Consider the following 27,738-nt stretch of genomic DNA (forward strand, 5'->3'; position numbering starts at 1 on the left):
AGAGAGTACAATTCAGAGTTTAAGATCATTACTACATAAAATGGAAGAGAAATCGGAAAGAATTATACTAACTGGGGATTTCAATACAAATATAAATTGGAATACTCTAGATATAATTAGCCAAGAAAGCTGTTGGGACCAAAAGCTCCTGCATCTCGTGCAAGAGTTTTTCTTAAAGCAACATGTGAGGGAAACCACCAGAAAAAAAGGACTTGATGTACCTTCAGTGCTAGATCTAATATTTAATAGGCAAGAAAATGATATTGACAGTTTAATATATCACCCTCCACTCGGCAAAAGCGATCATGCTGTACTAAATTATAACTTCAGGATAGCATATGACATAGTAAACAGCAATGACAGTTACAAAAAGAGCCTAAACTATAAAAAGGGAAATTATCAAGACCTAAAGAAGTATTTCTTAGAAGTTGATTGGGAAAATGAGCTTAGAGGACAAGATTTAAATGCTGTATATAAAAAATTCTGTGAATTTTATGAAATAGGAGTCCAGAAGTACATCCCACAGCACAAAGAAGCAGATAAGAAAATACAGAAATGGTTCAATACAGAATGTAAAAAATCAAAAGAAAGAAGAGATTTGTTGTGGAATAGATACAGAAGACACAATAGTGAAAGGGCGTATAATAATTACAAACAGGCAAGAAACGATTATACAAGAATAAGGAGGGAAGCCCAAAAACAGTTTGAGGAGGATATAATAAATAAAAGTAGTGATCAACCAAAGCTGTCTTACAGCTATATCAGAAGCAAAACCAAAGAAAAAGATATAATACAATCCATTACGGACGAGGGAATCACTTATACACAAGAGAAAGATATTTGTGAAGCACTAAATAAGAATTTCCAGTTAGTTTTTACAGAAGAAAAAAATTTTGAGAGGGACTATGTGGAACATGCATGTCCACACATACTACTAGATATACAAATAGCAGAAAAAGTAATACAGGAGGAGTTAAGTGGATTAGACAGAGGAAAAGCAAGTGGTCCTGATGAAGTTTCATGTTGGGTATTACGAGAATGTGCAAAGGAGTTATGTAAACCATTATTTTTAATTTTCAAGAAATCCTTGAGTCAAGGTAAACTACCTGATATTTGGAAAAAAGCAAATATTGTCCCCTTATTCAAGAAAGGAAATAGACAAAATCCACTCAACTACCGACCAGTATCACTGACCAGTGTTGTAAGCAAGGTATTAGAAAAGCTTATAAGAAAAGCTTGGGTAAATCATCTAGAAGAACACAGTATGATAACAGAAAGACAGTTTGGTTTCAGAAAAGGAAAATCATGTGTTACTAATCTGTTGAGCTACTATGACAGAGTAACAAACACAATACAGGAAAGGGAAGGATGGGTGGACAGTATCTATTTAGATTTCAAGAAAGCTTTTGACACAGTACCACACCAAAGACTTTTATGGAAACTGTACCATCAAGGAGGAATTCGAGGCAAACTGTTTTGTTGGATGCAAAACTTTCTCATAAAAAGAGAAATGAGAACAGTACTAAGAGGAAACTACTCATCATGGAAAGAAGTGACTAGTGGAGTACCACAGGGTTCAATGCTGGCACCAATCATGTTTTTAGTGTATATAAATGATATAAACAGTAACACTGCAAATGAGAGCTATCTGAATATGTTTGCAGATGATGCAAAAATACAAAAGAGAATTATTAACACAGACTCTTGTAAAGAGCTACAAGAAGAATTAAATATACTTCATGAATGGAGTAGTACATGGCAAATGGAATTCAGTGTGGACAAGTGTCATGTAATCAAGTTTGGTAAAAGTGGAAGAAGACCTGATTGGGATTATAAGTTAGAAAATAAAACCCTGTACACATCAGAAAGAGAGAAAGACCTAGGTGTGAATTATCAATAACAGACTATCTTCGGCTGACCACATCAGCGAGAAGGTACGGAACATGTATACACTGCTTGCAAATATGAGAATAGCATTCACATACATAAATGAAGACATGCTAAGAAGGATAATAACATCATTCATTAGACCAACCCTGGAATATGCATCAGTAGTCTGGAGTCCTCATCTCAAAAAGCACATAGACAAGATTGAAAAAGTTCAAAGGGCCGCTACAAGATGGATACCAAGCTTAAGGGACCTAAGCTACGAAGAAAGACTAAATAAACTGAATCTACCAACACTACAGGAGAGAAGGAAAAGAGGTGACATGATAATGCTATATAAGTGCATATCAGGGAAGGAGAAAATAGACATAAATAATTACTTAACATATGGAGAAGCATCAGCAAGAGGACACTGCAAAAAACTGCTTAAGAAGAGAGGTCATAAAGACGTAAGGAAATTCAGTTTCCCAAACAGAGCAATTGATCAATGGAATGCACTACCGAATGAGATAGTGTGTGCCAAAACAATTCACAAATTTAAGGATATGTACGATGAATATGGTTTAAGACACGGGACAGTACGAGCTTGACTCATTCCTGTAAAGATACAATTAGGTAAGAACAATTAGGTAAGAAGAACACACACACACACACACACACACACACACACACACACACACACACACACACACACCGATATACCCACAAACACAGATTTAAGCACAAACATAGACATGCACACAGACACAGACCCAAGAGTACACACACAGACATGCATACACACTCAATCATACGCACTCACAGACACCCGCACACACAGACACGCACACACACAGACACCCGCACATACAGACATCTCCATAAACACACAGACAGACATACGCACACATCGAGCAAAGTAATATATCGTTCGTGCTTTAGTTTCTGTACGGAATATCACGAGCAAATGGATTATACGTGGAGAGTTGTGTTTGTAACTTAGTGTGTGGAAAAGGAAAACATCTTGTGTGGTCAGTGCTACAAGTTATAATCAAGTGTGTGCTTAACTGCTACCATACTGGCCATTATTTTGGAGGAATTAGACTCGGTTATCCATTGAATTTCTACTGTCAAGTCATCTCTTATACATTGCTGGGATAGTTTCCCATTCCAGTGATTTGACAGGAAGGTTATACAAACTCACCTAAATTTATGCTAATATATGGCTAAACTTATAAAAGGTGTCCACACTAACAGTACTGAGAATCCTACATCATAAAATGTGATCGGTGTGTGATATGTAAGACTGCTGGGCCCCAAGCAAAAAATTATTTAATCTATGCTGAAAGTTGGAAATCTATAAATAAAATCCACTTTTAAAACATTTATTATGTATGGCACACATGACCGGACATAAATTTGCATAATTGTCAATGACTGATTGCATACAACACTGTTGCTTCCCTATGCAAGGCAGGAATGGAAACATGATAGTATTTAAAGCGTGTGAAGACATTCAGTAGCACCATGTTCTGTGGGAAGAGCTCAGACAAAGAGATGATGCAGGCAAGACCAAGGAATGTGGTGGGAAAGGAGGGAAGGAGTAGTCGGCAGGCCAAGACCCCTAAAAAAACGTTTGATGGCATTTCTGTTCAAAGCTGTCAACCATGCTAGAAAGTATCACTATGGTATAAGGGTTTAGAAACACACGGTTGCCAAAATGGCAAACTTGATGGTCAAATGGTCAAATAAGGTCAAATTTTGTGTTTTGTACTTCCAAATATTGTAAGGTTTGGCAAGAGACACTGAGGAATTAATGAGATACACTGGATTTAAGCTGCAAAATTATAGGTAACTGTGAAGAAAATTAGGATTTAAAATGCTCGTTACTCTATTATGGATCCGATTACACTTCTTCCTGAAAATAAATCAGTTTCTTCATCAAGAAGGCACTACGATGGTTGAATATCATTTTCCCTGTGTCCCATTACCTTTGATAATGTTGCTCTTGAAATCATTAAGATTTATCCTGACCATGTCCACTCCCTGCGATATTAAGGCATCTGTCTACATCACAACCGCAAGCAGGTATACATGGTTGCCCCATCCGATGACAAACTCAAGCTTGTGTGTGGCACTTGGTTTTGCATCCACAAGTAACCAACTCTAAACAGCTGCTTAGAACATATGGCTTCCATAACCACACTACTTCTAACCGTTTGTCCAGTACCTGCCAACCTCCTGTCTCCTGAGGGCTTGGGATAACGATGTCAGGTTTGTTTGCCTGCAGCCACACTTTGGCCTGGTGGTTGGCACGTGAGAGATGTAACACTCATTGGTGGCAACATTTCAATCGCCTTATTTCCTTTCTAGAACAGGTCATGTTTGTCCCTAACAACACCTGAAGTAGAGCACGGAGCATTGTACAACATACATACTAACTCTTCAACTTTGCCTAGCGGACCATCCCTACCAACACCTTGCAACAGCTCTGGATGTTGCAAATGCACACTCCAACACGATTTCTTCCCATGCCCAGCAAAGGACGAGACAGTATCGCAGCCAGTTATGGCATGGAAGCCAAGCACATTCTCCACTACTACTCGAGGGAGATTCTCGTTGACGGCGTGAACTGGAAAACATTCCTGTTCCTTGGAGGTGCCACTCATCATCCACACTTGGCATGGTTTGTCCCTGGTAAAGTGAATGAGCAAGAGGAGGACGTCTGTATCACGACACTTCACGATTATGCTTTCAAATCCAGCATTAATGGCTTCATGGGCATGGAGGACGATCCTTGTGTCCGCCTCCTCGTGGTTTGCCTGTAGTGTTGGGATGACTCCCCGTTTTGTCGAATATCCGTCTGCTTTGCTGCCACCAACAACTATCTCCTTGTCTCTGTCATCGTGCTTGGCATGTCGGCCACTCAGAATCATGGCAAGGTCTTCCTTGTTTTCATCTAAAGCGATGAAGTTCTTCCATGCATGGGGAAGTGGAAGATCCTCCCAGTCGTTCACCTTTCAGGATCTCCCCAGCCCTCTTGATCCTCGTAGCTGACTTTGATAGATAAAAGCCTGTACTGGTCAAATACAACGTCAGTCCTGGAAACCATGCCACTCTGGTGGCTTCTCTAGGGACTGAATCAATGCATGGCAACTGATTATGATGCATGTTTTTCCTATTGTATCTGGTGTTCCAGAAAGAGTTGAGTTGTGGTCTTGACGACAAATTAGGGCCAAGATTGGCCTGGAGCCCTCACGTCAGTATCAGTATAGATAGGGTATCCCAACTTCCTGAAAAAACAATGCATTAATGAGAATTTGAAATTTATTTTCAAAGCTTTCTTCACATTTGCCTACTATTATGGATTTTAAAACCCTTGCATTTCATCATTTCCTCAGTATTTCATACCAGATCTAACATTATTTGAAAGTATAACATAAAAGAGGGAAACACAAACTTTGACCTTATTTGACCTTTTGACCTCCAAATTTTACCTTATAGGTCAAAGGCCATTTGGGCAACCGGGTAATTCTAAATGCCTGGACCATAGTGATACTGTCTGGCACGGCTGCTAGCTTTGAGCAAAAAATGCCACCAAAGGCTTTTTTTAGGCATATTTCCTGGGGTTGGCCTGCCGACTACAGAAGGGACAGGAGTTAGGGATGGTGAAATTGAAGGATGAGAGGTGTTAGTGTCGGATATTGCTCTAATTGCAGATTTCACAATTACTGACTCTCGGCTTTTCGACTTACATCTTTTATTGGAGCTGTGTTATGGGAGTATTTCCATTTAATTACATAATATGTTATTCAATAGACAATAGTATTAATAAACGAATAATTTGGTAAAATAAGAAATATCATAACTGTACTAGTTTCATTGTTGCTTGCTGTTCATACTGTTCGGTAATTACACAGTCAACCATCATATAGTAATTCATAAAATTTGGGCCCAATATTCCTCGGGGGAAAACATTCATAGAGGATGACAGGTGGGTGAAGTTGTGAACTACTCTCTTTCTCTCTCCTTCTGCGTGCATGCATTTCTCTCTCACACGATCGGTCTGTCTGTGTCTGTTTCTCTCACTGCCTTGTGTGTGTGTGTGTGTGTGTGTGTGTGTGTGTGTGTGTGTGTGTGTGTGTGTGTGTGTGTGTGTGTGTGTTTATAACCATCCTGGTTCATGCTGGTGCTGTTGGTACTGGGACATATAGCACTGGATACGTGGGTTGGTGATGAGTGGTTGGGTATGGTGATAACAGGTTCACCGGTGAATAGGCCTACCGAGAATATACCCAAGGTCCTCGGTGGGAATCAGTAAGTCAACCCTTGTAGAGCAGTAGGTCCATCATGGCAACATTTAAATCCTATCAGTGGAGCAACATAACTCCATGCTGAATGGCCAAGGCCATTCGAAGGGTTAGTGCTTCCACAGGGGAATATGCATATTCCCCTTGAGGATTATACTCTTATATATATAGATGATGCGGGAATAGGTATGTCATCCCCCTCCATAATAGTTAAATAGGTCCATGAGGAAACAAGTATCTCATTTAAGGGGGAGTAGACCCAGGAAGAAAAGGTTAGTTCCCCTCGTATGGGGAAACAGGGCAATAAAGGCTACAGAGGATTTTTTTTTTTTTTTTTTTGAATAACAGAACAGAGGAAGGAAAAACAAATGATAATTGAAAATATGTCCAGTAGGAATGGGTAACTCCCCTAATATGGGAAAAATTAAATCTTTTTGTGTCTTACAAACCTCGTCTGAATTCGATACATTTGCCTAAAGTCACTACTGTAAACAAAGCCAGAGAGAGAGAGAGAGAGAAAGAGACAGAGACAGAGAGCAGACAGACAGACAGACATGCACGCAAGCAGTGTGTGTGAGAGAGAGAGAGAGAGAGAGAGAGAGAGAGAGAGAGAGAGAGAGAGAGAGAGAGAGAGAGAGAGAGAGAGAGAGATGCACTGGAAATTAAACGAAACATTGAGGAAACAAATAAAGACACCTGAACCAGACATATTCCATTTTTTTTATGACATTCAGTATTTTTACATTCTAATTTTGAAACAACTCCTATTTATTTTGAAAACTGGCAAAAGACGCACAATTTGATGACAAGAACATCCTTCTCCTCCTCCTCATCATCATCATCATATTCAGCAGCAGCAGCATTATCATCATCATCACCATTATCATCCTAATCATCATCATCGTCTTGGCCGTCGTCATCATCATCGTTATCATCATCATCATCATCTTCGCCGTCGTCATCATCATCATTTTATTTCCTCTGTCACACATCAGGTAGGGATGATCCAGGAGGTTGAAAAAGGAAAAGAAAAGAACGATGAAAGCTCACACAAGATCATCACCATCATCATCACCATCCTTCCTGTATTATCTCAGATCATCACCATCATCATCACCATCCTTCCTGTATTATCTCAGATCATCATCATCATCATCACCACCCTTCCTGTATTATCTCAGATCATCACCATCATCATCACCATCCTTCCTGTATTATCTCAGATCATCACCATCATCATCACCATCCTTCCTGTATTATCTCTGTCATAAATGAGGTAGGTATGATCCACGAGGAAAGTAAAGAAAATAAAAATACCAAGAACGCCTATCAACTACACGGGGGTCATAGAGGCAGATAATTCACTTAATGGAAGTCTTAATCTTCCTCACAAAATCGACGCAACAATTGAAGTCACATCCACGTCCCAAAAAAACACTGACAGAATGAACACTGTCAAGGGCAAACAAACATTATGCAAGAATCTGACCAGCCAAAGAAGCAAACTCAGGTTGGTCCAGTTTCAGTCTAGATGTGCTAACCAATACACACCCGGCTGCCCTAAACTAGAGACAGAAAGGCAGGGTAATCCATGTATAACGCTCCATTTCCACTCCGTCGGGTGATTTTTCGTGTGTAGTAGTAGTAGTAGCAGTTGTTCCCTAGGCAGTCTGGCCGAACAGCCCCGAGTCCCTTAGGAAGGCCATGGCCGAGACCGGGCTTTCCCACAGAGCTCTCAAAGAGTGTATGTTGTGTTGTTGGCGTAGGTGATTGTGTGCAATGCAGTCTTCCATAATGTGCTTAATAGTATGGGGTGCTGTGTTGCATCCTGGACAGTCATCAGCGACGGAGTCATCCAGCCTCTTCTGGAAGCTTAAGATGGCTGGATGGTGCCCACATCTCAGCCTGGCCAGGTGGACCCTGTCCTCACGAGGAAGATAGGATTCAGAAGGGTGGATGTCAGGAGGCAGTGCATGCATCTGTGTGTTGTCTTTATTTCTCGGTGTTGTGGGGGCGGCTCAGTGTTATCTTTACCTACCCTGCATCATTTATTCATTTCCTAATCCCACTGCCACAACCACGCCCGCACCAGCCGACTGAGCCGTCCTCGCAACACACAAGATACTGCCACGTGAGTCTTTAGTGAAGAGCTATTTATGAGACACCCTGTACACAAAAAGTGGACGAGAGAGAGAGAGAGAGAGAGAGAGAGAGGGTTTAGAAGGCATAATTACTGGGAGAGTTAGCTCACGTTGTTTTGGGTTAATTAGTTAGTTTTGGCTAAGTTAGGAGAGTTTCAGTTAGGCTGTTAGGTCATTTTGGGCTTGGTTAAGAAAGTTAGCTGAGGTCTGGTTAGGTTGGGATAGTTTCGGGTAGGTTAGGTTAGGTTATTTTAGGCTTGGTTAGGTTAATTTTAGACAGGTCAGGATAGGTTAGGTCAGGTCAGGTCATTTTGGTTAGATGAAGCATCGTGCCCGGTCCTCCCTCTACCGTGTCTTATGCGTACTGATACAAAGGGATCACTGAGCACTGGCGAGTCCTGAGAACATGACATCTATATCAAATAAATCTTACACTCAGCATTGTATACCTGTAGCCATTTGACCATAACATTCCCAAGGACATTCACGGCCATATCGTTAACACATAAGAGAGGATGCGCCTTTTTCGTGTTTTCCTTGCCATTTCCGGAAGATTTTATTTAGTTTCAGATCACTGTTTTGACCTGCAAAACTTAAATATAACCTCCATGAAGAGCTCCTGTATGAGAAATCCATATGAGTGTAATAAATGTCTCGTGGCAGGAAGAATAGCCCCCAGATAAGTTAGTCGGTTCTGAGGGGTTAATACTGTATGCAGAGATTCAAACAAATCCTCAGCCACTGACAGCTATTATGGAACACTGTAACTGCTAGATGTGACTAACCTGGATCCCACATTACAGAGTGCATTCAGCAACAACACAGGATGGTTAGACACTGTATCATTAATGTATGCATTAGAGGTTTTTGTCCAAAACTAATGACTTGTCCACAGAGTCATCGTCAATTTTAGTAATACAGTACGAGTCATGGCTCCTTTGTATTTAGTAAGTCTTGTTCATTTCTGAATTACGTGTCTTGATTATTCTATACATAACAAGATATATCATTACACACACACACACACACACACACACACACACACACACACACACACACACACACACAGATAGATAGATAGGTACAGTATATATATAGATAAATAGAAAGATAGAATAGATAGATAGATAGATTGATTGATTGATAGCTAGATAGATAGATATATACAGTATATATATATATATATATATATATATATATATATATATATATATATATATATATATATATATATATATATATATGTTCAATCATCATCGAATCATACGTTGCCTCATGAGGAGCGTAGGAGGCCGGGGCTAGGCAAGTTGGTCCTGACATTTAAGATGAGAGTGACCAGCCTCACTCATCCCTGAGTGGCACTACGTGAGCAATAAACTCCAACCACCCCTTAGATATAAACCTTCACCGGCTCAATCAGATTGGAGCGCCGAAATTGCCCACTAAACCAGCAGGCGCCATAATTTGGTTATATGGTTACCACCCAGCGTGGTAAATTGTTTCCTAGTGTACATGGAAACCAGGTGGCTTGTCACTCAGTGTAAAGTCACCCACAGGCAGAAGTAAGAGGAAAGAATGAAGGAAAGAAAGGCAGAAGAGGGAGTGTATAGCCACCCGTAGGCAGAAGGAAAAGGAAAGAATGAAGGAAAGACAGAAGACGATGGAAGGATAAAAGGATGGAGGAGAGGAGAGGGCAGACACCCTAGAGCAGCATTACATCGAGTGAGTGGAAGGTGAGCGCCCCCACCTACCACAATTTTATACATACATACATACATCCATACATACATACGTACACGCGCGCTCGTGGGCGCGTGCAATCTCAATAATTTTTACAAGAGCTCAAGTCAGTGTGGGAAATAATACGCACACGAGCATTGCAATAAGATTATATTTGATACAGCACACAGGGACCCTCCAAGCAAAACAACAGAAGAATGCAACAGCCACACACACAAATTCAAGGTGATAATCGACAGACCATTATGTTTTACCTTATCTGTGTCCTTGACCAGAAATTTATCATAGATTTGGTTCATCTTTTTCCTTCAGTGTAATTTCAGATCTTTTTACTTGGTTCCTGTTAACATCTAAGCGATTTTGTTAACGTTGGAGAAAACATTCCTAGTGAAGGGATTGTATTCAGTCTTCTTAGCCCCTTCCCAATCTTATTTCTCCCCTTAAGACGAATATTATGGTAAAAAAGTAGCGAAGATACGTTTAGAAATATGGAACGCCATTAGAATGAGGGACGTGATTAGGTAGTTCTGGCTGGGAAGTAACACGGAGGAGCCGATGAAGAAATTAACAGATTTGTGTAGTGTGTGCAGGGGATTCTTCATCCTTATCCTCATCATTATTATCTTGTTAATTATTATTATTATTATTATTATTATTATTATTATTATTACTATTATTATTATTGAACCTCCCTTCTTTCTTACATTTCAGTTGACAAATATACAATAAATTCTGGCAAATCATCATCACTATCACCCTAACTCTTTTCTTCCGTCGTAAGGAAAGAGTGAGTTAGGATCTACAGTAATAATAAGCAAAGAGGAAGCATGCAAATTACTTAATCAAAATATACTTCTAGAGAATCAAAAAACAAAAAAAAAGATGGTTATTAAATCAAAGAATAATTGTATATACTAACAACTATCCAATAACCTCACCCACTTCACAAAATATGTCATCCATATTTCCTCTTGCTCTCTCCACACGATTTTATATCCTTTTTTAACAGACTGTTCAAACGGAAGGAGAGTTAGATCTTAGTTTTCTCTAACTCCTTCCTTAAGACACGTCCTTCCCAAATTAAGTAAAATCGTCTGGAGGTGTCAAGAATAAAATATGACCTAGTGGTAGTGAAGGGGAAGGGGTGGATGTGCAGGGGACTATGTTGAATCCAGTCGAAGGTCTTCTAGGGAGAGACAATTTTTAACACCCTGTGTCCGGACGTACTGTGTGTGTGTGTGTGTGTGTGTGTGTGTGTGTGTGTGTGTGTGTGTGTGTGTGTGTGTGTGTGTGTGTGTGTGTGTGTGTCCTTGCCACCCTCAAAAAATCACCTCAACTCAGAATAAACCATCACTTACGTCAGGGTTAATCATATACTCATAAACCCTGTCACAACCTAAGTCAACCTCAGCTGAATAAAATCGTCTGACGGCAACAAGAATACACAGCAAAATACGTCATCGGACTGAAGGTGTTGCTCTTGTCCTTAATTATTCCAGTCCATTGATGCAGGCTGTGAAACGATCCACATGTTCCTGGAAAATTAATGATAAAAATGTACAATATACTTTTTTAAAACAACAGAACAGTGCAAGGAAAAACAAAGGAAAAAAAATCCATGCACCTGTTTACAGGTGTCCTCCATTCTACAAATAAATTGGTTAATAACGAAGCTTACACTGTGGCTGTTTCTTTTATCTTTTTGACAAGAAAAATCAAGCTGTGTATTGCCTCACCCTTTGGGGCTCTTGGACTTGAAAATGGCTTAAGACGATCCAATGGAGATTGTTTCAAGAATCTTACTTCGTATTCACAAAGAATCTTAAGGTGTTCATATAAAAACATCCAGCACAGAAGAATCTTTCTGAATTTGATTCAGATCCCTAGAACACATCGCTTAGCATCCAATAAGACACAGGGAAGATTGTTGGAGTCGCCCTGTGGGCTCCAGTCTGGCCCAGTTCTCTCCTGGTTACAATGAGTGACTCAGAGACTAATGCATTAGTAGGCTGGACTCCGTTGCTTGATGGGTTTGACAATTATTAGCAATATAATACAACTATAGGAGAGGAAGGGGGGGGGAATATGCTTAATTTGGGGGGCTAATTATGAGAAAAAATGCTGCATCAACGTGGGCACAATCCTCACCTGTTATGAGCTGCGATGAATGTTTTTTTTTTTTTTATAGTAATAAACGCTTTTTCAGCTTGGGTCTAATAGTGAACCGTTTGAAATTAAAATAAACGAAAAGACAATAAAATAAAAGCCACAGTGATGTACAAAACCTACGCCTGACACCTTGCTCTTTAAAAAATCCATTCTAGGGTTGATAACGCCGTCTAGACCTGGCAAGAAGAGTATATAACATACGTCATTAGAATGAAATATTTAGGTTACAATGCTTGGCTGGATGTATTAAGTATCTGCTTCTTAAGACATCACCAATAATATCTTCGCTACGCTAAATGTCTCAAATTTCGTTTTCCTTTAATTTAGACGATATTTTGCACATTGGGAGGATTTCCGAACTAAAGGGGGTTAGATATAGCCTTCATTAACCCATCGCCATTATAGTTCTTTCACCTTAACTTGGCCCAGATTTCAGTCCTTTTGCAGCTTATTTCATGTAGCTCAGTGGAAGAAAAAGACATTCTGGTGATAATCGATTGTTATAAGTCAATACTGAAGCTGAAGAGGTGGTAATTTTTGGCTAAAGTAATGTAAAAAGGGCATAGAGGTAAAACAGAATCACCTGACAGCAGCCAAAAGAAAAAATATATATATTTACTGAAGGGGTTTAAATACACTGCGATGAATATGTTGATATTTTCTACTGTACAATGACCTTTTTTTATTTATTGTTATTTACCTAAAAAAAAATTCTATGCGGTTTAGGAAAGGGAATTTAATATCGAGGTTAAATGATAAATTACTGTACCGCAGAAAAGTATATAGTTGAACTAATTTAAATCACGTTGTTCAGTTTGAGGGTGACAGAACTGTATCCTAAAAGAAAGAAAAAAAAAAAAGCTTGGGATGAAAAATGAAATAGTCATAAGGTAAAAAATAATCACTGGGTAAACTTTTAGTAATTGAGTTATGGGGGAAAAGAAATAGAAATGCGATATGAAAATAAAATAGTCATAGGTAAAAAAAAATAAAGAGTAAAACAAATAAAGTAGCCATAAGGTAAAAAAAAAAAAAACAGTCATGGAATAACAAGAAAAACTAATAATTCTGTGAAATGTAACGGAGAATTAAAAGCGGCAATCCAGCAGAGACAGACAGAACCAAGAGGTCTTACCCGACTCAGTTCGTAGGCAAAACATCTGTACATAGGAAAGATGGTCATCATGGTAACGCCCAAATCAGCCAAATCGTCCAGACTGTAGCACCGTTTCTGGAGTTCTGGTTAAGGAGCATTACACAACATTATCTCGCTGGACTTTGAAGAGACCTGAGAGGCTGTGGGGGATTGTGGAGGAAGATTGTGGTTGTAGTGGTAGTGGATGGTGGTGGTGGTGGTAGTGGTCCTGGATGGTGCTGGTAGTACTGATGGTCTTGTGGTAGTGAAAGTTAGTGACCCTGATGAAAGGTGGTGGTGGCGATGGTAATAGTGGATGTGTGTTGGGTGGTGGAAGTTAATGGTGATGGAAATTAATGGCGGGAGTTAGTAATGGTGAAGCGGTGGTGGTGGTGGTACATGCTGGTGGTGGAAGTTGGTGGTGGTGGTACATGCTGGTGGTGGAAGTTGGTGGTGGTGGTGCATGCTGGTGGTGGAAGTTGGTGGTGGTGGTGCATGCTGGTGGTGGAAGTTGGTGGTGGTGGAAGTTATTAGCGGAGTGGTGGGTGGTGGGTCTTAGAGTTTTCAGGAAAGGACACGTGGAGGAGATGGTGGTAGTGACATTGACGAAGGAGGATATGGTGGTGGTGATAGTGATGGAGGGGAAGATGGTGGTGGTGACAGTGATGAAGAAGGATATGGTGGTGGTGATAGTGATGGAGGGGAAGATGGTGGTGGTGACAGTGATGAAGAAGGATATGGTGGTGGTGATAGTGATGGAGGGGAAGATGGTGGTGGTGACAGTGATGAAGAAGGATATGGTGGTGGTGATAGTGATGGAGGAAGAGATGGTGGTGGTGATAATGTTGTAGTCGGAGTTGGTTGTGGTGATATTGTTGTAGAGGGAGATGGTGGTGGTGATAATGATGGAGGGGAGATGGTGGTGGTGATAGTGATGTACAAGGAGATGGTGGTGATGGTGATACTAATGGAGGGGGAGATGGTGGTGGTGATAGTGACGTACAGGGAGATGGTGGTGGTGGTGATAGGAACGGAGGGGGAAATGGTGGTGGTGATAATAATGAAGGGGGATATGGTGGTGGTGAGTGATGTTGGGGAAGTTGGTGGTGGTGAAGGGAGAGGGTGTTTGTGGTCCAAGGTGGAAGGGAGAAGATGGTGATGACAGTGATGTAGGGGGAGATAGTGATGGTAATGATGATACAGGGGGAGATTAAGGTGGTAAACAGAGGGGTGATGACGGTGTGAGGTCGGCGGGGACAAGATGAAGGGGTTAGTGAGGAGCTGAGAGATATATGGTGGAGATTTACTCGTATGAAATGGTGGTGATTGTGAGCGTGTTTAGTGAGGGCCATCTGGCGGATTCGGTGGTGATTGACATGGAATGTAGACGATGGTGGTGGTGAAGAGGGTGGTGGCGATTATAGTAATAATAATAATAATCATCATCATAATAATAATAATCGTAATAATAATAACAATAATAATAATAGGCCGGTAGGAGACGATGGCCAGCTCTAAGTGGGCCGTTGCGGTTCAGCCTGTACACACAAAGGAGGACCTTTTCCGGTTAGAGTCTAAAAATACCATTTTCGACTCTCTTTGGACACAAACCAAACCACCCAGACAACAGAAATTACTCGATACTTGCATAAACACTAGAAGCATCAAAAATTGTGAAAATAATTAATAATATATATTTTTTAATGAAATCTCCCATATTATGTACTGATTTTGTTCGTAACACACATATCTAGCCATTTCAAACCATTTCAGCACAATTGAAATTTTTGGGAGGTGAAAATATGGATATTTCTTAGTGTGTTCCTCTATGTGTTTTCACCGGCGTGTAGCGATTATTTTGCGAAATTTTTCGTTCTTCTCTGTGAAGCACTGGATGGGTTTATCAAGCTAAAAATTGCATTACCTGGTGTGCCAGACGTTAATCTTCAATTTATCAAGAAAAAATATCGATATTCGAAATCTGAATAAATGGTGCCCAGGCAGGCCACTGGGTCCCCACAGTTTCTGGACCCATGGCCATGGAGGGGCTAAAAATGGGAAAGTAGCTGGGGCTGATGTATGCCGAGTTAATCAAATGTAGTGGAGAGAGCGGAATGAAGTGCTTGTTGAAGATACAGTATGTAACAAGGCATGGATGAATGAAACTGTGCCAGCAGAGTGGAAAAGGGCTGTGATTGTACCCCTACACAAAAATAAAGGTGAGCAAAGTGAGTGCAAGAATTATTGTGGCAAAAGTTTATTCAGTGCGGTAGGAAAGGTATGTGGAAGAACTATAATTCTTCCACAAAAGTATTATAGAGAAAGTAAAAGAAGTATCAGAAGTTCTAGTGAGTGATGAACAGGGTGGCTTTAGGAATGGCAGAGGATGTGTGGCTCAAATATTTGTGGTAAGGCCCCAGTCACACTGCAGGTACGACTTATTGCAAACCACCCACGACCTGTAAGTCGTGGGTGGTTTTGGAGAGGTTTACGAACAGTCTTCATATGTCTCGGTCTAGTCACAAGCCACCATGGCGACCAAAAAATCGTCACGGGGTTTTTCGTGCTGGACGAAAAACCTCCCCTCGACCACCGATGTCATGGCATGGAAGCCACCCACTGGGCAGCTGGACTGCATCTGGCCTGCTTACAGACTGCGACTGGTCAGCAACACCTGATTTTTAAGCAGTGGTTGCCATCCAGACTGAGACCGGTCACCACCCACTCTGAGCGGTCGCCGTCCACACTCCATCAAGGCGTTGACTGGACTGCGGCGGCCACCGTCCACAAGCCTCCTGTTCGAGGTGGTGGTTGAAGTCCGGCCACCGTTTGCCGGCGACTGGTCGAGCTACAGGTGGTGGGCTGGACCGAGACCAGCCGCCGGCCAATCTTCTACATGAGGTCACGGTCTAAACTGCGACAAGACGTGGACTGGCGGCCATTTGCCGGTGGCCTGCCGATGACCGGCCGGCCACCTGTCTGTGTCTTGACCTGTGTGTACCTGGCCATGGTCGCCATTTGGCTGCCCACTGGACGGACACTGGACAGACACTGGACGACCACCGGTAGCCGATTGGTGGCACGACTGCTCGGAGACCTCCATGGTTGGGGACTGGTTTCACGATTTTCAGGTTTGCGACATGTCGTACCTGCAGTGTGACTGGGGCATAAGACAGATGGTGGAGAAGGCTTGTGAGAAGGATTATAAGATGTTTATGGCTTTCATGGATATGGAAAAAACATACGACAAATTAGACACAGAAGGACTGTGGAAGGTTTTGTGCATGTATGGTGTAGATGGTAAGCTGCAAGGTGCCGTCAAGAGTTCTTATAAAGATAGTGAAGCATGTGTAAAGGGAAATGGGCATCTAAGTGAATGGTTCACGATTAGTGAGGGCGTGCGACAAGGTTGTGTGATGTCCCCTTGGCTGTTCAATATATATATGGATGGGGAAGTAAAAACACGAATATTGGAGAGAGGGATGGCATTGGTGATGATTGGTGATGGATGGAATATCTCAAATTTGTTGTGTGCTGATAAGACAGCACTACTCGCAAATACCGCACAAGAACTTGGTGGACTAGTGAACAGTGTTGCAAATCTCTGTGAACGTCGTGCCTTGAGAGTAGATGTGGAAAAGAGTAAAGTGATGTTTATTGAGAGAGAAAGCGAATCCCAGTGTGATGTTACAGTGAATGGAGAGAGACTGGAATTGGCGAGAGAGTTCAAATCCTTGCGTACTAGGATAGAAAAGAGATGAAAATGTGCAAAAGAAGTGGAAAGTAGAGTAACACAAGGATGGAAAGTACCTGGTGCTATGAAGGCCTTCATAAGAAACAGAGGCTTGAATGTTGAAGCTGCAGGAGACTTACATGAAGGAGTGATAGAGCCAACTTTAATGCATGGATGTGAGACTATGGTGTGGCATGAAAATGAAAAGTCAAGAGTAAAAGCAGTGGGGATGGGACTGCTGAGGAATGTATGTGGAATACCGAGAGTGGATAGGATACAAAATAATGTGATTTGTGAAAGATGTGGAATAAGGAAGTTTGTGGACATCGGAAATGAATACTGTAGAGTGTGCTGAGATGGTATGGTCATGTGGATAGAATGGATAACAATAGAGTGGTGAAAAAGGTATATCTGAGCTAATTTGAAGGACGAAGGAGGCGAGGTAGGCTAAGGAGAAGGTGGAGGGATATGGTGGATGAGTGTGTGACGAAGAGAGGCATGGAAGTCGGTGAGGCTGGGGGACTGACAAGAGATCGAGCTGGCTAGATGAATGTTGTGAAAAGAAGTGCATAATCAGGGATTTGGCACCCATTTTAATGTAACAGCATCTGGAATGACTCTATCGGATACGTTCATGTGAAGCTACAGAATGTGGTGAATGTTTTTGGCGTATCAGATAGAGCTAGGATTCCGGGGGCTTAAATGATGAGTGAATGGAAGCGTGGCCCATTGGACTGGGCAAACTTGGCTGTCTGGACGTGCTACTCCTCACCCTGCCCCAGGGTGGGAAAGGAGGTCCGGGTGATGATGATGATGAAGATGATGATTATGGTAATATTAAATAATAGAAATATATTATCTCTCTTGTCTTTGGGATATTCAAGGTGGTCCACATATATTTCATAATCCTTGTGTGTTGTAAAGACGGCTCAGTCTGCTGGTGTGGGAAACAGAGACTTTGGTTCCTCTGTGAAATTAGCAAAAACCATACAATCCATGAACGTAAAAAAATGTAACATAAATCACAAAAGACGTAATGAGAAATAGAAAATGATACTGGCTAAGTACTACATGGTATCGCTGACTAAGCCGTCCTCGGAGCAGCCGAGAAATGGATACGCAAAATTTGCACAACCCTGCATGAAAGTTTGTGCAGAGGGTGGCAATCTTTGGTGTTAATCAACCCTTTCTCCTCAGTGACGGATTTTGTTTTTATTGCTGTTGAGAGAGAGAGAGAGAGAGAGAGAGAGAGAGAGAGAGTAGAGAATGTCATAATAATATCTTCCTCAAACACTGAAGTATTGGAGATACGTTGAAAAAACGTGGGAAAACTCTATGTTAAGGTGGACAAACGACAGAGAGAGAGAGGTGGGGAAGGAGAGAAGCAGAAGACAGAACTAACTTACCAGCCAGGGTTGTAGGGATGTTCTCTGTATTAATATGGGCGTCCAAGAACTCAGAACATTCAGCAACATAACCAGGCACGGCACTGGCGATCTGGTTGCTCACCTCACCGTGGAGTTCATGCAGGATCTGTGGAAGTAGTTATAAAGAATCTTAAGTTATTGGTCATAGGAGTGCGTCCTGACTGCGAGCCGGTTGGCGAGGCGAACGAGGGCTGGAGCTGGCTGGAACGTTTGAATGTCTGAACTAGAGGCGAGTAGGCTGGTGGTGCCATGGCAACGTCATCAAGTAACCCTCGGGAACTGCAGGCAGCAAGACTGCTGGCGTTAAGGAAAAAAAAAAAGTAGACGGCATTCTTAAGTCCTGCTGGAGTACAGTATCCTGGCGTACAAACTGCGTCCTGAAAGACACATTATAACCAAGACAGGGTTGAAACCTGCAAAAAGCTGTTTAATTACCACCTATGGAGGTAGCCAGATGAGTATGAGTTTGCTTTTGAAATTACGACAAAAACTGACAATAATGAATAAAAAGAAATTTTTCGATAAAGCTGTACAGATCACTAAATCTGTATGCATCCTACAGTACAACATTATTACTGATGAAGGAACCGGGTGCAACAATTAGTCTAGTAGGTTGTGAAAGATAATCCTGGTAATGATTTCCACCACTTACACCCAATTAGGAGTGATCCAAATGTCCTCCTGCAGTTTTAACGAGTATTTATTTGGCGAAGGAAACAGGTCTAACCCATTCTAAGCCAGCCCTCCGACTGCCAGCAGTGGTGCGGGGAATCAGTTGCAGTTGTCATCACAATTTCAAAAGTTGTAGAGACTTGTACTAATACATGCATGATACAGTTATACACTAATAGATACATATACAGTACTGTTATATTTACACACTACTAGATACTAGTACATATACTCTTATACATATACACTACTAGCCAGAATAATATTGTTTTTACTCTAGTTTGCAAGTTCAAGAAATTATTAAAATATGGTTACAGATGGTTACAGTATAAAAGTATTGACAGAAATGTGTGGTTTTACATCTCAACAGGGAAAAGTTATACAAATATGGAAAAAAAATGCGAGAGACATTTCCATAATACTCCTTTTCGGATAAATGCTCAGTACCTTGGAAAAAGCACTTAAGTTTTGCATAATTACACGGGAGTAGAGCTTTGCAGTGGTCCAATTATTTTATTGGTGCAATTTTCATCCTAATTATCCCCATTATTTCACACAGTCACTATAACGTAAATTCTGATTTGCCTTCAAATGGAAATTCATGGACAAAAAGGCTGTCGCCAGATGAGTATGTCTGTCTAACTATTGCCAGATGCCTTATTCCTATAAGGGGTGGCCACAAACAAATCGCCTCCATGTCACCCTGTCCCCCGCCATTTCACTCCCCTGCTCCCAGCTCACACCACACTCTTTCATTTACCTCTCCACTCCATCCCTCCATATCATCCTTGGCCTCCCCCTCCCTCTTCCCCCCTCCACCTCACTCACATACACTCTCCTCGTCAGTCTCTCACTCTCCATCCCCTCCATATGGCCAAACCACCTCAGTGTGTTTCTCCTAACGCTTCCTATCACATCCACATTCACCCCACAACGCTCCTTCACTTCCTTATTTGTCAGTCTGTCTCTCCATGTGACTCCACATGCTTCTCTCAAATAACTCATTTCTACTGCTCTCACTCTTGACTTCTGTCCCTCCAACAAGGTCCAAGCTTCACTTCCATACGTTAGAGTTGGTATCACAATACTGTCATGTAGTAACCTTTTCACTTCCATGCTCATTTCCCTGTTTCTTATCACTGCTTTCAAGGAACCAGCAACTTTTCTTCCTTCTTGTACCCTATCAAGTACTTCACCCTCTAGTCTTCCATCCATACTCATCACACTACCCAAATACTTAAACGCACTCACATTTTCCATTTCCTCCTCATCCAACCTCACTGTAAATAATTCACTAACTTCGCTTCTCTCGAAGACTATGACTTTACACTTCCCTACATTTACCTTTAGATTCCGTTTCTTACACACTCTCCCAAACTCATCCACCAAGCCTTGCAGCTCCCCTTCGTCTTTACTTAACAACACAGTATCATCTGCAGTACAGAGAGTTTCCGAACACTGCTCTCTCTCACTAGGGCCGCTCCAACATCCACTGCCCTACATTGTATCTCTTTTATTACCCCACCCATGTACAGATTGAATAACCATGGAGAAAGACACATCCTTGTTCCAATCCAACCTTCAAATAGAAAAATTCACTCAGTTCACCATCCACACGCACTGCATCCTTAGCGCCCTTATACATACTCTTCGCGGCTTTCAACAACTTTCCATCTTCTCCACATATTCTTAATACTTTCCACAATCCTTGTCTATCCACCCTGTCATATGCTTTCTCCAGATCCATGAAGGCCGCATGCAACTTCTTTCCTGTCTCTAGAAACTTTTCCACTAAAAATCTAAGAAAATCTGATCTACGCAGTCTCTTCCTTCCTAAAACCTCCTTGTTCTTCTCTAACTAATTCCTCTGTTATTGCCCTAACTCTGTCACTAAGTATCCTATCATATATGTTTCTTATTACACTAAGAAGAAGAATGCCTCTACGATTACCACATATTTCTTTTTCTCCTTTTCCATTGTACAAGGGAATAATCATACCTGACTTCCAATCCTCCGGGACTCTACCTTCCTCCCAGACCAATCTGCACATCTTCCACATCCATTCTGTTACATTTTCTCCCCCATCCATCAGCATTTCATCACACACTCCATCGTTTCCTGGGGCTTTCCCCATTTTAACTTTCTTCATTGCTCCCACAACTTCCATCCCACTGATTTCTTCCTGTCTTCTCACATCCCTCCATCTCCCAGCCATTCCCCAGCCACTTACACTTGCATTACTTTCATTCTCTATGTTCAATAATTCCTTAAAGTGTTCTTTCCATCTTCTCAAATTTTCTCCCATCTCCACTAGTAATCTACCATTTTTATCTTTCACTCCCCAGCTAACTTCTCTGGCACCCTGTCTAACTCTCTTCACCTCTTTACAGAACATTTTCTTACATTCCTTCCACTTTACACAAAAATTCCTTCCATATTCCTCATCCACTCTCTTCTTACACTCTCTTACTATCTTTTCACCTCTCTCTTTCTCTCTACATATAACTCTCTCTTCTGACTCTTAACTTCTTCCACGCCCCTGTTTCTCATCCAGTCACTATATGCTTTCTTCTTTTGTGCCACAGCCTCTCTCACCTCTTCATTCCACCGTGCTGTTCCCTTCACCCCCTTTCATCGTCTTTTACCCCACACACCACTTCACAAGCTGCATAGATTTCTTCTGTGAATATCTTGCACACACCTTCCACGTCCCCCATCTGCTCCAATCCATATTTACCCAATCGCTCCTCCACTTCCATCTTATATTCTGCCTTTTTTCCATCCTCTTGTAACTTTTCCACCCTCCTGAGTATGCTTATGTAAATAAAAATATGCTGACTAGACACACCTTTTTTTCCCCTCTAGTCCTCTTCTGCTGCTGTGCAATATGAGTAAATGGTCACTGTGCATCATACGGCATGCCTCCCATATAGATGATGTTAGTGAAGCCTCAATGTTAAGCTGCTCTTTATCCATCCTGCATGCATGGTTTCGAGGTTACTGTCAACTATTCCTGTGCGAACCCACGCTAGCTCACGCTGGTACCTGCTTCCAACCGCTTGCAGTGTGGCCAGATGTTTTTGTTCTTCTGGTACACTTAGTCATCCAATTATATTGGCAACATTGGAGAGCATTCAGCGAGAAATAATGCGGCACCATCGCGTCTTCGCTTGGGAGTAGATGAAAGAATTCAAGTAATCAAACAGTAAATATAATCAGAAAAACCGCGTTTTGACATTAAACCACCCTATACCTAACCAACTTTGGTCTGATCTAATGTTAACCAGCCATAATACTTGATTTTGTCTGGGAGGATGTCAAAGGTGTGACGTTGACGCTTCTTTTCTCTAAGTACTCAGTCAGATAGTGCCAATATGACAGCATGACTAAGTCTACTCGAAGAAAAAGAATTGCAAATGGCCAAGTGTATGAGCTACTGTGGTTTAAAACCTCCCGCCTCAACCTGCTATGGCTCGCAACAGCATGCCCACTCTCAGTCCGAATGCACCCTAACACAGCCACCTCCCCGTAGACCAATATGGCAATAAATATAGAAGGTAAGAAAGAAGTGTTAGTTAGCTTCCTAACCGCACGAGAATATCGTCCATAGAACTAAGCTGATATTGTTTTCTTTTCCATCTGCCATTCATAAGCAGACTTGGTAGCCTTATCTCATTACTATGCTAGAAGCCACATGGTAAAAAAAAAAAATGAATAATTAAGACCCAGAAGTTTACAGTTACAACAGGTCTTGCAGGGTGAGTCTGGGTGGAATATCTCTCCCCGTTTTATATGAAAGATCATAAGAAGTGAAGATAATTGCAGTAGGCCATGCTAGGCAGCTCCTACACGAGTGTGACAACAAGAATAAAACAGGGATAACAATAAAGAAGCTCTCCCGAGCCTACCAAACCCTCCAACAGACACCAGCAGGAAATGGTAAGAAAGAACACGCAGTATAGAAAAACTGACATTGACTTGGAAATTTTAAAGTAAAGTGCAAAAGGAGATTCATGCAAGTAGAATAAATCTGCTAATCACCAAAACATACTGATTAATCCACTGAGATTCTACCTATCGAGTCTGACCTGATTGTGAAGCAAGTTAAATTTAATCTGACATATTAGGGACCGATATTTACCACCATGTTACTATTTTTGTTTTTAGTTTACAGAATGTCTGGTGCTGGAGAGGGACCCTTCACGTGGTGGCACCGATATGACAAGGTGGACCCATTGCCTGGTGATACAAATCTCCCGCACCGCACACCCTATCCCCCAAAAGGAGGATTGTGGTCCACAGGAGAAGGGTAACTTCAACCTGCAGTCACTGGGTTCACATCCAGACGAATCTGGGGTTGCAATTACTACTACTTGTACTACTACTACTACAACTACTGCTGCTACGGTTACTATTGCAGTATGTCTGCTTAGAGGGTGCAACGATATTAATCCATACTTAATATTATATTTTACGAAAACTCATCACAAAATTAAATAACTGTCATGATTTTATTTATTTTTTCTATGATTCACTTGAGTTTCTTTGTAGTGTCTTTTTGTGGGGGGGCTTTATGGCCACCACCCTCTATATGGGTCATTAGGCCAAATTAGATGAAAGATAGAAGAGACCAACTTGTCTTCGCTGCACCAGCACTGCACGTAACAGCCATTCTAAGAGACCAGACGTGGTCATAACATATGGTAAAAGGCCTGAAGATCGGCTAGACGCACCTCCTCCCTCCTGACGATCAACACTGGTCAAATCTCCTCACCCTGGTCGGCAGCCCAGAGCAGATCATAGAGGTTGGAGTAGATCGTGGCTCCGAGCTGGTATGACCGGGTGTGGGTGGTGAGGGTCAGGAAGTGTTGGTAGGAGGCTATGTCTAGCTGATCCTTGTGGTTGATGATGGGAGGGCGAGATGGGGTGCGCTCCACTGCTGGAGGAGGGAAGGACTCAATGACCTCCTCGGCCAAGGAACTGGTCAATGTCGCCTCAGCCACGGAGGTGGTGTCAGAGGAGTCCTGCCCCTCCTTAGTCTCTGAAGGCAGATGGTATCTGTCGGCAGTGGTCGTTGCCATGTCCTTTTCCAAAGTCGGGTTAGTAATTGGGGTAGCAGTCTGCCTGTTGAGAGGGGCATGCAGCCGTAGCCTTTTCCAGCCCGGTGCTCCCATCAGCGAGGAACTGAGTGTACAGTACATCAGTACATCATGGGCAAAGCACTCAGGGATGACAAGACAAGGCAGCCCATTCTCCTCAAGGATCTGAGGTAGGAAGATGCACAAAGCCCCCTTGTCACCCCCTCAAAAAGCCTTCAGCATCGCGATGCACATCTCCATGACGGTGTTTAGCTCCCGAGGACTCAAAGGATCCCTGATCTGACGTCCCTGGGCCGTGAGACGTCGCCGTACATGGGCAGAACCCTACACGGCCACACCTCCCAGCCCAGTAACATCCCGAGCCTCAGGACCCTTAGGGGTCCCAGAGAGACTAAACTCCACTGTCTCTCCATCCTCAAGGGAGAGTTGGAGGTGCCATGGGTTTGGTTTAATGACTGCCTGGCAGTGCATAAAAACATCAATGCCAGTACCCTAGCATTTGATGAATCCGTACCCTGCTCCAGCATTAAACTAAACCACGGTCCCTCTGATCTTCTGAGATGCTGGAGACTGTGGTCTACTGGATACCACCCTTCATGGGTCGCAGGCAATAGCAGTAGCAGGAGATGTGTATGCCATGGCTGTCAGTCGTCCTCTCTCTCAGATAAAAGTTTTTTTTTTTTTTTTGGCCTATCGACCATTGGGACAAAGCCCCTGGTCATTAAGGCCATATATATATATATATATATATATATATATATATATATATATATATATATATATATATATATATACAGTTACTCATATATACATATATATATATATATACAAATATATATATATATACATACATACACACACACACACTTCGATGCATATATACAGACATACTTTCACTCACACGTGTATATATATATATATATATATATATATATATATATATATATATATATATATATATATATATATATATATATATATATATATATTTTTGGCCTTACATTATAAACAAAAATGCCTAATCTAAAGAACCTGAAACTAACCACCTACCTGACATATCACTAACCTATACTAAATCCTAAAGAGACAAATAACTAAACCTACACTAATGGTAGAAAGGCCTCGACCAAGAGAACATCATCGATTGCAGATATGTAATGCCTCTCTACATGACACACCTGCACTCATCACTTGGTGACTGTCAGTCGAGGCACAACCTAATGTAGGGGACATCAATATATGAAAGAGAACCAGACAAGTCAGGAATATTTCCATATACGACAGCTGTCGGCCCTAATTAGTAACTTCAGGAATATGGTATAATGTATTTGCATAATATGCACAAAAAGTGAAGAACCTCGCCCAACAGACCACCATCGACTACAAGTGCCCAATACCTTTCTATATTGCACACTTGCGCTCATCAGCTGGTGACTGTCAGTCGAGGAACGGGATTTAATGTAGAGGACATCAATATTAGAAATAGATCAGTGGGTGGAGGAACTATTTCAAATACGTCAACTGTCAACCCTAATTAACAGTACAATATATACATATTTAAAGTTGATAAAAACCATAACCACACAGTAAAAAAGTCACATCACTCTGATCAGTCCGGTCTCTCTCAAGAAAGCCATCAATTTATCAGTCATAACACTGTCCCCATCACCCAGGATGGTGGAAAGGGTAAATGGGACGTCTACTGAGCCGCAGTAATTTATAAGTGAAGCACGTTCACGAATAAATCGCCGACAGTGCAGGATGATATGACTGATAGATAACACCACATTACAGACGTCACAGTGCGGTGGGAAGCGTCTTTCCATATATGGTTTCATGTGAGTTAAAATGGTGGCATTGAGCTGTATTCTAGCCAATACTTTTTCTTCAAGGCGACTGGGGTGGTTAGCAGTGTCCCAGTCGCCCAGATGCGGCTTACAAGTTGGAATATTTAGTCTGGTCCATTGACCTTGCCACAGAAGATTTATTGATTTCTTTCCGAGAGAGAGACTCGACCGTAGATCACGAGGAACGTCCCAAGTCTCCTCGAGCTCTACAGCCGACATTGCAAGTAAGTCAGCCTGCTTATTGCCGTAGATACGACAATGACCAGGCACCCAGATCAGCGTGAATGACTTGTTGCATGAATGCAATTTATTAACGATGCGGCCCTGGATCTTGTGAGAGTCCGTAGTACAAGATGCAATTGCCTGAGGGGCTGATTTTGAATCAGAAAATATGACAAATGAGTCATGCCTAGCATTGAGAGCATAGTCTAAGGCTTTGACAATAGCAAAAAGTTCGGAGGTAAACACAGATGTATGAGTCGGCAACCGATACCTAAGTGCACATTCAGTCAACCACACACTTGCACCCACACATTCACTCGACTTGGAGCCGTCGGTGTACAATTGATGGGACCCCAAGTGACGAACAATGATGTTACGAAACAAGTGGTGGCCCTCTGCCTCTGGCGCCTTGGCCTTTGGTGCTGGGAGCCATGATACATCCACTGTAAAAACAGGTGGCTCCCAAGGCGCTATATTTTTAAACACCAACTTGTCACAGTCACTGGGGTCCACACCAAGCTCCTGAGTCAGTAAGTGGAGGTGAACAGCAAGTGGCTGACGCACTCCCCACAGAAGGTGGTGGTATTGACGCAGGGGGGTACAGGCCACATTGCCAATATTACTTTTCCTTAATGTTCGTAACCCGTACGATAATGCCAGGTGGTCATGGCGAATATGGAGGGGAGGCACATTCGCCTCCACTTCCATACGAGCTACACGGGTACACCGGACGGCTCCAAGACACAGTTGCAAACATTTATTCTGTAGCACATCCAATCCTTTCAGTGTGGCATCGGACGCTGAGCCATACACCTGTGCGCCATAGTCTAGCTTTGATCGAATGAGGGACTTATACACCATTAATAAAGATTTTCTGTCGGCACCCCATGTAGTACCCGCTAGGTACTTGAGGACATTTATTGGTTTATTGCAACCAGCAAGCAAAGTATTAACATGAATTTTAAAGTTCAAACGATGATCAAAATGAATTCCCAAAAACTTTATAGCATTCTGAAAAGGTACCGCCTGATTATCCAAAGTTAAGCACAAATTAGGTACGTTACGAGTTGTAAAAACTACAGCGGCACACTTACGGACGGAAAACTTAAATCCCCACTGCAAGGCCCATTGGTGGACGGAGTCAAGGGCTGCTTGAATCTGCCCAGCCGAAAATTGTGCATTACGGGAGGAGTGCCATATTGCACAATCGTCACCATAAAGTGAGTATTTAAGATTCCTGGGGATGGGAGCTGATGACAGAATATCATTGATCATAATACTAAATAAAGTAGGACTAAGCGCACTTCCCTGCGGCACCCTGTTTTCCTGGATAAATATATCTGATGTTATGTTACGGGGCAATTTGACAGAGAAAG

At 41.9% G+C, this 27,738-nt stretch overlaps 1 protein-coding gene across 2 annotated transcripts in view; it reads right to left on the reverse strand.

Annotated features, from left to right (window-relative positions):
- LOC145395417 (uncharacterized) overlaps positions 1-27,738 on the reverse strand; it is a 386,864-nt gene that overhangs the window by 324,904 nt on the left and 34,222 nt on the right. Inside the window, exons 4-6 of one of the 2 annotated variants that reach the window (XM_080269021.1) lie at positions 18,501-18,627; positions 13,362-13,465; positions 10,191-11,592 (exon numbers count right to left, since the gene is read on the reverse strand). In XM_080269021.1, the coding sequence (XP_080125147.1) occupies positions 11,548-11,592; positions 13,362-13,465; positions 18,501-18,627 (276 nt within the window). In that variant the 3' untranslated portion in view covers positions 10,191-11,547. Of the gene's footprint in view, positions 1-10,190; positions 11,593-13,361; positions 13,466-18,500; positions 18,628-27,738 lie in introns of those variants that run through there. The other variant, XM_080269022.1, reaches the window with a different exon arrangement.

This window comes from Coenobita brevimanus, chromosome 31, assembly GCF_032717465.1.
Source record: "Coenobita brevimanus isolate Jiangsu-jjx chromosome 31, ASM3271746v2, whole genome shotgun sequence".
Taxonomy (NCBI): Eukaryota; Metazoa; Arthropoda; class Malacostraca; order Decapoda; family Coenobitidae; genus Coenobita; species Coenobita brevimanus.